The sequence below is a fragment of the Cetorhinus maximus genome, chromosome 15 (genome assembly GCF_964194155.1).
Source record: "Cetorhinus maximus chromosome 15, sCetMax3.hap1.1, whole genome shotgun sequence".
In the NCBI taxonomy this organism is placed as follows: domain Eukaryota; kingdom Metazoa; phylum Chordata; class Chondrichthyes; order Lamniformes; family Cetorhinidae; genus Cetorhinus; species Cetorhinus maximus.
Window position 1 is genome coordinate 97,678,075 of NC_135893.1, and position 15,065 is coordinate 97,693,139.

The 15,065-nt window shown below is 39.0% G+C and overlaps 1 protein-coding gene across 1 annotated transcript; it reads right to left on the bottom strand.

Moving 5' to 3' along the window:
* Nucleotides 1-1,352: 1,352 nt before the first annotated feature.
* Nucleotides 1,353-7,560, bottom strand: emp2 (epithelial membrane protein 2). Its single transcript, XM_078559027.1, has 4 exons — nt 7,375-7,560; nt 4,071-4,164; nt 2,842-2,982; nt 1,353-1,539 (listed from the first exon to the last, which is right to left on the bottom strand). The coding sequence occupies exons 1-4, from the start codon at nt 7,450-7,452 to the stop codon at nt 1,373-1,375; spliced, it is 480 nt and encodes a 159-aa protein (XP_078415153.1). The 5' UTR covers nt 7,453-7,560; the 3' UTR covers nt 1,353-1,372.
* Nucleotides 7,561-15,065: the final 7,505 nt, after the last annotated feature.

Sequence of the window (15,065 nt, forward strand, 5' to 3'; positions counted from 1 at the left end):
CTGGTGGTGCTTACATCATTTACGAGAAAGAGGCACCTACTTGTGTTTGTATCAAGCCAAAAATATCAGTTTGATCTGAAACAAACCTATTATTTTATCAGTTAGCAGCTGCTCTGCTTTAGAATGAAAAAGTACTCAGGAAAACATGCCCGTTTCCAGCAGTTTACGCTTTAGATGGTTTATATTATGTTAATAAATAAAATATACGAACAAGACCTGACATCATTGGAGACTAATAAGCATTTGTTTTAGATTTTGCTTTCAAGACTAGACCATATTTAAAAAGATAAATTTAATAATTCATGGGGGCTTATGATTTCACTCTTGATTCTCTGACATATCAGTGTAATTATATCCATGTACTTGACCGATAGAAAATAATTGAAAACCTTGCAAATTATATCTAATCTAAAACTTGGATCCTATTTGAATCTGAATTTTGAATTTTTTGAAACCCAACACCTTCAGTTCCCTGACACCCAATGCCACCAACTAAGGTGGGTATATTTACATGTTAGATTCAGTGACATGGTAAAGAATATGCTGCTCCTGACATATGTAGGCTTGGTACTACACGAGTTATGAGCTTCCAAGAATGAATTTTTTTTTTTTTAAATGTACCTTTAAACTTGTATTTTTTTTTAATTATTCTTGGTTTGGATAATTTAAACCAAATTCACACAATTCACTAACTGTACAAAGTATTAGTTGTTTCATCTGAATACATTGTTACAACACTGCTACATTATTAATGCAGCATTGAAGAAAATATGGCTTCGCAGTGGACAGTATGGTACCGTTCTCTGGCTTATAGACAAACATCAATAATGTACTTCTCTGGATAAAGGACCATGTTAAGACTTACTGCCACTTTTCAGAATATTTTAACCTAAATGATTCTGATATATAGTTTTAATTTGTATATGCAAAATAATATTTTGGAAAATTAAACTCTGAATCATAGATAAAATAAGCTGACTTTGGGAAAGGCTTCATTTGAGACGGAGAATAAAGTCGCCAGTTTAAAAAGCATCTCATGAACTAAACACAGCTCATTTTGGTGGAGATTGAAGTGCTTAAACCACCTGCTCTGTGAACATGAACAGACAAGCTGAATAGCTGTAGGATAATACAAAAAAAGTGCTCATCATTTGACAACAAAAAACTTGTACCTTAATGTAGACAAATGTGAATATTTTTTGTAAAAACTGCACCAAACTGGCTTTAAAGAAATTGCAAGGCTTCATAAAGTGTAAAATTAACTATTGTATGATATTTTTTGCTTCATCTGACAGTCACTGTGCAGAAGATTGAAGCTATTCATTCAGAAACCATTTTTCTGCAGTGGTGCATACAGAAGGATTTAGATCTTTTATTTACGTTTTCGTAAAACAATGTACATCACTCCACTGATCAGAGTAAAAGCAAAAGAGATCCAAGCTAGAATATAAGAGTATCCGTAATCTCCTTCAAGCATATTTTTATGGAAGTTTACTTCCTGGCTTGTATAAATGGAAGCTGCAATCATTACACTGAGACCTGCAAAAAAGAAAATTGAAAAATCAGTTTTTAGTATAATTCATTGTCCAACACAGAACTGAACTCAAAAGAAACCGTTCTCAGTATTTAAGAGTACTCAGTATTTAAGAGTACTATAACTCACATTGTATTATCTCAAAGGATTCAGTTGATGCCAAACAATTGTTTACTATAAACTCCAGTTTTGAGGTTCAGGTGGAGTTTGTAATTTTCTTTCTAGATTTTTTTTAGGATAGCAAATGACATAATGGTGCATTTTAAGCGCTACTACATTGTTACTGCATGATGGTATTATTTCAACATAGTGACAAACACCAAGGCCAGGATTTTGAATGGTGAAATTTCCCTTCCCACCAATCGAGAAGTTGGCGGCAGACACTTTGCAAGGTTACCAGTATCAGTGGCAGACATTTAATGCTCTGAGTGTTCATTGGCTGGAGGCAGTACTTCCACCCCTCAGTCCAGAGGAAGTCCCGCCTCAGTGCTGCCAGCCAATCTCATCAGCTGGCAGCTCTCTAATCCCAGCAGCACCAGAAGCTGCAATGACTACAAGCAGTCACCAGAGCCTAAGTCCTGGGAATCCAGGACCATGTTAAGTGTTTTTTTTAGTGGGGGTGGGGGGTGTTGGGATGTTGGTGGAGAGGCTGAGCAGAATCACTTTTCTGGCTTCTCTCCTCTCCCCACTACCCCAGCAGATGTCAGTGTCAGCGGGAGAGGCAAACAATGGTACACAAGTAGAAGAAAGCAAACTTGCTAAAGGACTTAATTGGACTTAATTCGAATCAAGCAGGACATCATGGTTTGCACAGCCTAGCTGCTAAGGAATAGGATTCATGATGCGACTAAAACAGATGACTTCAGTCTTCCTGATGTTCAGCTGGAGGAAATGATGTGCTGTTAGACTGTCTGATAGGAATGGGGATCAGGAAAGTGGTAGAAAGGCACCACTATGGGTAATCAGCATATACTGAAAGCTGACCCCAAGATTGCAAATGATGTCACCAATGAGCCACATATCCTTGGAAAACTGAAGGTGGTGAATTTGTAGAAGTAAGAGGAGAAGATGCCGGACTAATGCAGTGGCTGTATTCGGATAGGCAAGAGTAGAACCACACAAAGGCTGCGTAATGTTGGACAACAGGGAATACATCATGTTCCACCGTGCCAGAGAAGTTGAGGAGAACAAGCAGGGATAAAATATGATCAATTTTTGTGCCTTGAGCCAGGATGATCTTGGCAGTGCAAGCAGGGCTGGAAGGGTTTAAAGAGAGTTTTGTTGCATTTACACTTGAGTAGACTTACTAGAAAGCAGTTGCAGGCTTCCAGCAATGAAAAACCTTTGTCCCTTCTGTAGTCGGAACAGTTGGACAACAAACACAACGAATGAAATGCAGCAAAAGATCACCGACAGACACATTGTCGCCTGGATTGCCTTGATGCAGTCTGCAGAAGAGAAACAAAGATGGCTAAGGAGATTAACTTTCGCCAAATTTTTAAGAGGACTGCAAAAGCAAATTTAACACTGGATTTTTTTAAAATTCACATTACTTCCTCCATTACATTTTTTCAGAAGTTTGACAGTTTTAAAAAATATTATAGGGTGTTTTTTTTTACATCAGCAAGTTGGCAAAGAGAACTAAGAAAAATACCAAAACTATTACACAAATAAAACAACCAACACTAAGTTATTGCAAATAAAATTGCTTATTTTTCTCTTTCCCAGCCCTTCTGAGAGTCCATGCTGTGCATCATCCCCGAGTTGGAAAGTGGGGCGGTGCCAGCAAGGAGAGCATTGAAAGAGTCAAATCTAGAGAAAACAAAAGATATAAATGAGGGTTTCAACAGCAGGTGAGCTGAGGCATAGGCAGATTTGGACTGCGTTGTGAAGGTAGTCTTCGTGATTGGGTGTGTGGGGTCAGCAACTCAGTCAAGTACCTTGCTAGTAGTCTGGTTCAGCCACAGCCAGTTGCCAGGCAAAGAGACAAACCAGGGAACATAGTTTTTGGGTGGGAACTGAAGACAAGCAGGTGTGCATTTTAAATACAGCCCAGCAAAATGGGAAAGTCCGTTTTACTTAGCCAGTTCCAAAGTAATCGGTCGCTACAAGCAGTCATCTAAAAGGCCCATTTTTACTTCTCATTTCAATATTTGGCTGGAGCTGCCAGTATTGGTCCTTAGCTGCTCCCGAGCTGAGCGGCTACTGGTGCAAGCACCCACCTATGTTAAATTCCCTCACCCCAGGAATTGCAAAGGGGTCGGGCACAAATGTCCAGCAGATGCAGATATGTCCCTCTCTACTACTGTTACAGCAGCAGAGATTGATTGTGCATTTCTGGCCCCTCAAACATCTAGGCTCATACACCATTTGAGCAAGATACCAGAAGGCAACTAATACCAGTGAAACCATACCCCAACAATGCTTTTGGGATAAGTGGCGAGGTAGGGTGGAGTGGGATGGGGGAGAACCAACACCAATGCTCTGAATTAATTCAATGTGGGTCTAAGACTATATGATTAGTACAAATATTTACCTCCATAATCCTCAATGCTTTTGTTACATTCAGATCCATTGGAGTAGCAGGCCTGCCATATATCCATGCTGCTGCTACCAATTTTCCACCAGGCCTACAAAAATATAACACATGTTGGAAAATTAAATGACTGGAATATGGGTTAAATGCATTTCTTCCTTCATACATTTCTTGCATTTTGGAAGTGGGACACCTAAAATTTCTCTTCTCCCATTTAAAAAAAGGCAAATTAGGGTTTAAAAAAAAAAAGGGGTGGGGTGTTAATTTCAAAAACACAGTGAGTTTTGTTTTTAGGTCAATCTAGAACCATAGAATGAACCAGCACAGGCTGAGGCCATTTCAGCCAGCATACCCAGGGTGGCTCTTTGGTAAAGCTGTCCAACTAAGCACAATCCCCTACTCCTTCCTCAAAGCCCTGTCTCAAGTAGTTATCTAATTATCTAAATGCTACTATTGAATCTACTTCCACCAACCTTTCAGGCAATGCATTTCAGATCACAACAATTTGCTGTTCAAAGAATGTTTCCTCATGTCATTCCTGGTCCTTATGCCAATCACTTTGAACCTGTCCCCTTTGGTTACTGACACTTCTTCTGGAATCTGCCACTGTTCTCCTTATTTATTACATTTTCAAGCTCCATATCATCTAGCACTTTGAAATTTTGTCCTTTGTATGCAAGTCCAGGTCATTAATATCTCAAAACAAGTAGCAGTTTATATCATTGGTGCTTGGGGAAACACCATTTTATACTTCCCTCCAGTCTGAAGAACAACCGTTCACTGTTATTTTCTGCTTTGAGTAATTCCATATTAGAGACAATGAATTTTATATCATCTAACCCGCAGGTTAAAAGCAGCCTCAATTATTTCTGTTCCATGATACAAATTGGTCTTATAGGAAGTTACCATTAAAATTTCTCACCAAGAATCCTAGAATTAACAGCATAAAATAAGACCATTCATCCATCATGCCAGTGCTGCTGTTAGCTCAGTACCCCCAGCTCTCTAATGATTATCTGCCCTTTCTTGTCTTTTAAAGCAGAAATGGCAGGATATAATCATGGGTCACTTTGATAAAACATTCTATTTCAATAACCGTTTACAAAAAATGTCTAATTTCTCCTTTGTTTTTGAAGGTTGTAATGCCAAATCTCTGTTCCTTTTGTTCACCAAGTGGGAAGAATATTTCACTTTCATATAACCAAATTTTTCTCAATTACTTGACATATCCATATTTAACGGCACAGATAGGTTTGCTTGATAAATTGAATGAATTTGGTGAAAATTCCATTTTTGTAAACACGGCAACATTAGATTAGATACTTTTAACGCCTCTTATGGGCACAGCCTGCTTATTCATCCTCGCCACACTAAGCATCACATCAACCATGACGATTTGTTTCCTTGCGGAGAATTTTCTCCTTGCCATGCAGGCTAGGCAGTCGCGGGCGTGCTGCCTATCATGGCACGCAATCAGCTGCATGCCGCCATTTTATGTGGGTGGGCCAATTAAGGCCCGCCCAGCGTGACGCTCTCCCTGTGCGGGGTTGTTGGGGGGGGGGGAGAGTCGGATCTCCGAGGGACGGAGCTGCCTCAGGGAGATTATTTCAAGTTTTCACAATCAGATTAAAGAATAAAAAACATTATTCAGACATATCCCCTCATTTGACAGTGTCACATAAGCTGGGACATGTCAATGAATTTTAATGAAAATTATTAAATTTATAAGCCCCTCATGCTGACCAGAAAATCCTGCCCCTTGATTTGTTCATACCACTCTAGAATTGGCTGCTGACTGGTGCTGTTCTCTCTGAGAAAGACCCTTGGCTTCAGTGTTGCTCCCATTTTGGGATGGTACAGCACAAAGGGGGATTTACAGGTTAGAAAAAAAAGCACAAGAGATAAAACAGGAGAATGGTCTATGGAATGGCCAATGATCAAACAGCTCACATCACACAGTGACATTGAAAAACACATGGGTTTCAATGAACATATGAATGTAGGACAAATTCCTCAGATGCAGCTAAAAAGGTGTGTTTATATCCGTCTCAGACTGAACTTGTGTCAAAAATTTAATCTGATCACCCAGTTCATTAGCTAACTAAAAATGAGAAATCAAAAGTATTACACTGCCAGCAGCATTACAGCTAAATTCCAACCTCAAAAGACTTTGGCAAGGATGAGAGAACACACAAGAGCAGATATTTTGAGTTTATGTTGAACAAGAGGAAGTAATAGCATTCCTCTTTCAACACCCCAGTGAAAGTTAGCATTCTAGTACTCTTTCCTCTCTCTTCTCCTTCCCCCTTGGTCAATGACAACACTCTTCCATTGCACTTCCTACCCCAACCCAAAGCACCACCTGCAATTTCCCCTACCTTTCCTTACTTCACTACTGCTCATTTCCCTATTGCTCTCCCCCTTTCTCCTCACTCCCAGAGCCCTGTTAGAAAATGAAAAAAATCCCAACCAGTCTTTACTATAAGCAGGAACTGCTGTCCTCATGAGAATTCCCAGCTACAGCAGCCAGAAGTCTTCCATCAACAGCATGGGTGGGTTTTGGGCAGGGTAGGGAAGTGGAGCATTTGAAGAGGAGTGACACTGAAGGAAGAGGGGCCCAGTTATTAGTCGGTCAGCAAATGTTACATACTAAACAGACCTCCAAAAATACATCAGCGTAAAATGGCAACAGTTGGCATATAGGAGCAAATGAGTATTAACTTAAATTGACTGTCAAGCACTTAATGAGCTACCTATTTCCTTGTTAAGAGAACATAAATGGCATGCTACTAAAATCTAAGCACTTTAAAATATAAAATAACCATATGTAAAATATATATGCAGACTACTATACTCATTACAAAGGCAAGATGTGATTTGGCAATATTTTCAATAGCTAAACTGAACCAATCCATCTGAAAATACGATACAGCCACCGATAGGTGAAATATAATCAAGCATTCAGTCACCCCTCCTAATATTTCTTTGCTTAACATTCATTTGTTTTCTTTAAGCCTCAGAAAACTGACCCAAGAGACTTCAATGTTAAGACATTTTATAAATGCAAATCGTTATTCTTGCATTTTGGAAGTCAAACCCAACTCAATAATGCTTCCCTTTTAGGGAACTTCAACCATGGTGCAGCCTTCTTCATTTGTGCTGTAAGCACCCACAAAATATAAACCCCATTATAAAGAATCACATTATAAGAACTTGTTTTTTTTTATCCCTAATTTGCCAAAAATCTGGTAATTTATACTCTCTGCACTCTCACAAATCTCAGCACTCAACATAATCTACTCACATTATCTATTGTGGCGATGAACAGCAGGGCTGCTGTTGCAACGTGAAAGACAAGAATAAATCCCAGAAGCACGAGCATCACGATAAAGTGTTTATACGTGTCTCAGACTGAAATTCTCCAAACTACGAGGGTTTTGCTGCAAAAGTAAAAATACAAATTATTTTTTCATACATATTTCACTGTTGCACATAAAGGACAGACTGTGTGGTACACTGATAAAATGATATGCTTGCACATTTCATGGAAAAAATGTTGTGGAAAGAACAGTTAACTTTGGAGCCAGGCACATCTGGCAAAACCATCTATTTCAAATGTTTTCCCATTTAAAGTGCCTGTTTGGCAGTTTTTAAATATATAGTCAGTTCCTGCCTGATTAAACTCAATGCTGTACAGTGGTTTTGCAAAGTTCTATAGCAAGTGTGAGTGTGCCAGCATCTAGAACAAGCTGATATTTTATTATTAAAGGACTCAATTCTCTACTGGTTTCAAAATTAAAACTAATGATTTAATCAATCTTACTTCATAGTTTCTGATCAGAAGAGTCAATGACATATCAAACATTCCTGCATCTTACAGCTATGCAGTGGTTAGCAACCTTCCCAATCCTCATTACTTGAGCAGAACCTCACAGCCAGAGCCTAGTTTTGAACGTCAGAATTATTGTCCAGCACTAGAATTAGCATCAAGAATTGGGAAGGATGTCAGTTTCCAGTCAGCACTGATGTTACCTATCCAGTAGATCTCCCATTAGTCCACCAGGAAGTTGCCATCTAAGAGGCCCAATATGGTAGGATTCACTTACAAAACTGAAAATTATTCATCAGGAACAGCACAATTTTTTCCCAATTTTGTAGGGGAACTTCTCACTCCCTGAAGTATTGTTCTCATCCAAATGCAACGTCTTAATTAGAAACAATTTATTCTTGGGTTATTTTAATATAGTCAACGATCGTAAATATAGTTAATAGTACTCCTCCAATATGTTATAGTGAATGGAGGATTTTGACATCATGGTAATGAATATAAATGAAATGAGAGAGAGAGAGAAATGTTGCTTAGATAGGTGGAAACAAATACTGAAATGATTTAATTCAAAAGACCATTTTTTAAAGCACTTTTTGTTGGTTTAGATTGTATTTCTAAATAGGGGGTACAATTGCCTGTTTTCTTTATGGAGTTCATAGGAATTCTGATCCTTAGACAATTTTTGACTGAATATACATTACATTGCAAACTAAGTTAGCACTTCCACAAAATGAAGAATCAGCAGAGTTTATAATGCTGTTGACCCAGCCCTTACCACAAGTGGGGGTGGTAACCCCCAATCACTAGTGCTCAGAAAAGGGCCAGAAACAAGCAGCTGCAAAATAGCAGTATGGCTACAGTCAACTTGAAAATCAAGTTACTGATGTTGTTTGCACTTCTCCTTCCAGCTACAGGTGAGGGGTTAAATCTCAGCACTGACAGTTGACTGCCAAAAGTCCAAGATTCTCTGTTAATCATGTGTGTTTGAAGCCTTTATAGTACGTGGCTTTGTCCCTTATTAAATAGTGGGCACTGTTTTCTGTAGTCTGATTCATTATAGTTTCCACAAATTCTTGCCATAGTATAGAACAGCATGAATGTTCCTCATCTTTCTCATAGGAATTCCAACCTCCCACCCAGAATGACTACAGCAATTTACCGCCAAATAATAAGATCCTATTATTTTTTCCTATTTCACCTTTGAGCTATAAAAAAGCTTTGCAAACTGTTTCAATTAAGAGTGCTTATTAAATGGGAACTCAAGTTGATTGGTTATCTTGTTAAGCTATAAAATTGCAAGATTCTTAGGAAAGAACAGGGGTGTAGGATTAATTAGACAGAAAATGCAGCACAGAAGAAGCAATGACATGACAAGGTATGAATGTCACTTTCTCATTGGTATCTTCTAGGACATCAATATTCAGCCACACGTTGATGCCATCAGTATCTAATTTGGCTCCAAGTACAATCCTGGCATTGTTTAGATCGTGGGTACCGAATCCATCATAGTCCACAACTCTTTTCTCACTTTCAAGTATTTCTTCTTCAGTGAAGCCTTCAAAACCCTCCATGTCATCGTTATTAGTTTCCATTTTGAATGCTGCACCCAGGGCAGGTTTCCAGGAATTTTTGATGCAGTTGCTGACAACTTCTTGCCAAGCATGGCAGCACATGTAAATTCCCTCTTTCATGTTTTGATTGTTGTAAAAGCCCATCTGGTTCACAAATGTCCTTTAAGGGAGGAAATGTGCTGTCATTATCTGATCTGGCCTACATGTGACTTCAGACCCACAGCCATGTGGTTGACTCTTAAATATTCTGAACAAGGGTAATTAGTGATGGGCAATAAATGCTGGCCTAGCCAGTGACGCCCACATCTCGTGAAAAAATAAATAAAATATAATGTCGAGTTTCTTCAGGCAACTTGTCATTTTGTCCTTATCGTCCACGTTCTCTTGAATCAGTTCTTTGCTGATCATCTTTTGCTGGCTCCGAACGCTACTGGCCACAGCTATTCCCATTGATTTGGTAGTGAAACTTCTTAACCCGAGCTTGAATAACACAACTGGATATAGAAACGCCCTCAGCTCTCTGCTGGGTGAACAACATGTACACAGCTTCGTCAGGAGGTGTTTTGTTGGCATTTCAGACGTTCTTTCTTCCTTGGACACTTTTGTTCATCCCCATTGAGACACTTCTCAACTTCTCTTTTGTCTTTAAGCCACCCACAAAGCGTTGCAATCAGCAATCCCCATTCTCTGGGGAATGGATGCTTGGGTAGCATCTTCCTTGAAGTGGGTGATGATTTTCAGCTTCTCAACTATCATGATTCAGTACACGTGATTTTGCATTGATCGTTGTATTGGTGTCAGTGCATGTTTGACCAGCATTTATACAGACAAAGCTGGTGCCTTATTTAGTCACAAGGCTGGCACCTCATTGTTGAAGTATAAATGCTCCATAAATGATAGAACCAGCAATTTCTGAAATATGTTCTGAAATGAAAATTTACATGAAATTTTTGGGGACCCGTATTATACTGAGTTCCATACTTTGGTAGACCACATTATAGCAGGGTTCCAGTGTACTTCCAAAACCCAAAAATTTCAGTTAATGTACTGAAGTATAGCCCTTACTTGCACACTAAGAAGTGAAGGTTAGTTATATTTTAGTTATATGATTAGTTCCCAAATATTCAGAGCTGTCACAACTTCCGCTGCTCACAAATGTTTATTTGCTTAGTTTAATTTTAAAAAAGGCTCCTCAGAACATAAGGGAGACCAATCAGCAGGCAGCAGTTCCTCACCCACCCCACCCCCCGCCACAACTAATATGAACAATGGTGCTTTTTATCACTAAACTGCTAGGAAAGAATTCATTGCACTACTTGTAACAATTCCGGTGTGGTTGCATTTTTTTGATAGAGAATGTTTGGGAGGTACACTTTCACCAAACCACACACCCCCTCCATCCCACCACCTCAAAAAAAAACCCGACAATTTGGCCAAAGATCTAAATGTAATGTGCATAAAGAAAATTCCAGCAAGGATTCAACTGATCCATAGTTGAATGCCTTACTAATGGATCCTTTTCTACCACTGGGTGTGGTTTGGTGCACAAACCTGAACCAAACTGACTCATTCCGACTGCAGTGCCAAATGTTCCTTCAATATGTGCAAGTGTTCTTTATTATAACCCCGACATCCCATTTAAAAATGGAACAAAAAGGCACAAATTGAAAGATTTATTTCAACATCCACTTTATGGGCCTGAGCCAAATATCCCAATGTGCATTCAGTATTTCAATGGTCACTCTCAATATTCAAGTTCCTTCCACCCAGCCATGTAATTCAGCTCAAGTCCCTCAATAGTACCATGATGTTTTGGGGACTGAGGCAATAAATTCTTACTAATTGTGAGGAATGAGAGTCTTTTAAAAAAAGGGAAGAAAATCTTCATCCTGCAGGGAACACGAGAAAAATACAGGACAAGTGACCAGTTTGGTGTTTGCCAAAGCAAATGCTACTGCACACATGTTTGCTGTGTTAAAATCAGATGTAACTAATACCCTCCATGCTGAGGAATTCATCAAAATCTGTGCATTGGCACCTGCAAAGTTACACCTGTAGGACACTGCGTAAAATCTCAGCTTCATCTGCCCTAATGGTCATGACAGGCTGTTGGTCAAAAGCAGGATAATCTGACCAAGGGAAATCTTATACTTTGGGTGCATCAACTGACTATAATGCGGGTCAGCAATTTGGATTGTTTCAATCACTCAATGGAGAGGAATAGCACAAGAGGGACAGCTAAGGAAAACGAATTTACAAATCTAAAAATAAATGCACCTTGGATGCAAAAACAGTACTTTACATTAGTAGTCAGTCACACCTAGCTAGTGACTAAAGCATTTCAATATACAGAGGGGTACAGCATCATCCTTAGAAACTCTAATGAAAGTAGCTGAATGGTAATGAATAGATAGATGGTTGAATTATACTTGGATGAATGGACTGAGTGTTATGGATGGGGTGGGTAGAAGAAAAAGCAGATGGATATGAATGTACACCTGCTTGAGTTGTCAAGCAGCATCACATCACTGACTTAAATTGGATGTGAATGGTGTATTTCTTGATAACCACACAGATAATTGAATCCACTTCATGAAAATCATTAATTCCATTATATGCAATAAATTAGGACTGACAAAATAATTTTATGAAATTGGGCAGTATGAGGAGAAAAACTGGAATCTGTTGCAGGTACACACATACATCCATTGCCAGCACTTCAATCACTAAATGAACCCCCTGTTCTTTGGCTGTGAATTTGGCTCTGTGGTTGGCATGTGCTGTGCAGCAAAACGTGCAATAATGATAATTGCTTGCATATTTAACTCATGGAAAAATACTGACACACAGTGAAAATATGTTCTTGCAACTGCCATTGTGAAAACTTCACATTTTCAAAATGGTGGGGGAATGGGTGAGAATACAGTGATATTTCAATGATTAGCCCTATATTTATGAAATATATACATGTACATACAGACACTTGAGGGGAAAGTTGCTGTCACACAACTTCTGTTCAAGTAAGCCGTAGGTCTCAGATTACAGGTTTGATGGGGCTTCCAGCTACATCAATCTAACTTAGAAATCCAGATCTGAATCCAAATTCTAATTTTCAGGAAACCTGGAATTACAAGACTTAGAATCCTGAATCCTGAAATGCAAACAGCTGTATGTCAATTCCAGTGATACCTATATGTTCACTGGTTTCACTTACAGGTCAGACCTGGAGGTGTCATCAGGACCCAGGTTTTCTAATTCTACACCTACCTGTTCATGTTATTTCTTGCCATTCACTTTAACAGGTGCAAAAATAATGTTAGCCAAGTGCCAAAAATCCAGCTTTGAAATCTCAATCAACCCAAAGTGGCCAAATGGAGATGAATGAAAAAAGTTCCAAATAGGTCCACCTTGGGCAAATTTAATTGTGTAAGATGACAATGGGCATCATGGTGTATTTTCCAATGTCAGTGGCAGCAAATCCAGTCACCAAGTGTATCTATTCCATCTCTCATTATTTAACAGCATCAAATGGCAGCAATGACAAACAGCATGTAGCTGATTGGTTATTTAGGCCTGTGTGCAAGACACCTTTAGACTAGTTCCATCCTCCGTTAGCCAACCACAGTACTTGAAACCAGTTCATTTACATAAAATCTAAAATCCATAATACAGCAGTTTGGCAGTGCAGGTAATTACAGACTGAATCTCTGTTAAAGTTAACTAAGCACTCTTTGCTTCCTGCGTTCTCATTTACCAGGCTCTGTGAAGGAGCTATAGGTATGGTTAATTTGAGAGTATCACAGCTACTGGTAAAGTAACAATTCTTGCAATTTTTCTTTCAATGCTGCAATTGCCTAGGGTAAGGCGTGGTAGACCAGAATCTGCAGTTGGAGGGAGGAGACCAAAGAAAGCAGAAAATATATTCCAAGTTAATCAGTAACAGAGTGCTCGCTTAGTGTGCTTGTAATACTGCCATCCACTTGCAAAAAGCCACAAAATTAGCTGTGCTCAATTTGCTCCATGTTATTTACCCTTGAGAACTTTTGCTCCATATTATTTACCTTGCTGTACTATCAGTTGCAATGGCTGCTAACAGCCATCAAATTGAGGAACCTACAATTCTTATTCCATCTACACTTCACTAATGCCAACACACCTTCAGCATACCACATTTTACAGTGAGGGGAAGGGAAACCAGTCACTATAAATCACAGAAACACAACCAGTAACAGAAAAGTAAGAAACACAAGTGAAAAAATACTGCAACAGAAGTGTGCTTGTATGCCCTGCATTTATGGAATTCTGCCTCCCCCAGTTATTATTTGAACCTTAAACAAAATATTGGCTCCCTCAATGTCCAAGTTGCTAAAGGTATTGTGTGCAGAGCAGAAGGTGCAGGTGTATTCCTGATTCATACCAAGTTACTTCATTTTAGTTTGGATACACGATTAGCCTCGTCACCTCTCAAGTTAGGGAGGAAAAAGTGAGCCATGGTTTTCACTCCCAATTTCTATCCAATGTCCTCTGGAAATTGCACATGCAAATGTTGGATAAGTACAGAACCTGTCTTAGCTAGGAGGCGTTCCTCAATTGAATAGCTTTCTAGGTTCATGAAAACCCAACTTGGCAAGGCACCAGAGATAGGAAGAGGAGACCATTCAACCCCTCGCTCTTGTTTCACCATTCAATTGGCTCCTGGCTAAGCTGCATCTTAACTCTATTTAACTGCCTCGGTTTCACATGTTTCAAGACAATCACAGTCTGCATAACTAAACCTCAACTTCAGGCGTTGAGAAGAAAAGAATTTTTGAACATATATAGTTTTTTTTTAAATTAGTTTAATGCACGATAAGAAAAAAACACACATTCAGAGAATTTAGCATTCAAGGGGTTAGACGAGAAATATGCTGTTGTAGAACAGAGCACAATGTTTGGTTTGTGCTTGGAATAGTAATTAAATCTAATTTTACACAACAGTTCAATTTACAATCCAACAGTATGGCACGGAGAAGGGTTTTGAGTTTTATGAGATTTTAACAGAGCTCTGCGCCCACTCATTCAGTGACATCTGAAATACCATACATCGGCAGATTCTGACTCATAGGCAATCTGGCAGCCAGATAGACGCAGAAAAAGGCCACTAAACGCTGGAAAACATATTCTCAAGATGAAAAATAAATCTTTCAAATTACCTACATGAAGAAATGCCTCAACTGTCTCAGCAATAAGTGGTAATTTAGGGTTAGTCAGTCCCAAATCCAAAAGCTTTACATCCTAGAAAATGAACTCTTACTTTTGGTTTGGGAAGGTGGTGCTGGTGGGGGAAGAACTGTCTGCTTTTAACCCTCAAAGTACTATTACAGTGTATCTGGTGTCAGTCATTACATCTCTTTCATCAGAAGTATTAAAGCTTGCAATTAACCCGATTGAAAAAGCTGGTTTGGAATGAGGTTAAGCTAACCCTTTTGAATCGTTGGAAGTTTTCCATATTTTTGTTGTATCTACTGTTAACAACTATTGAAAGCAATGCTGAACTGTAATCTGGTTAATTTAGGATTTTACCGCGGAATTCCTGCAAGCTTAGAAAAGTTAACC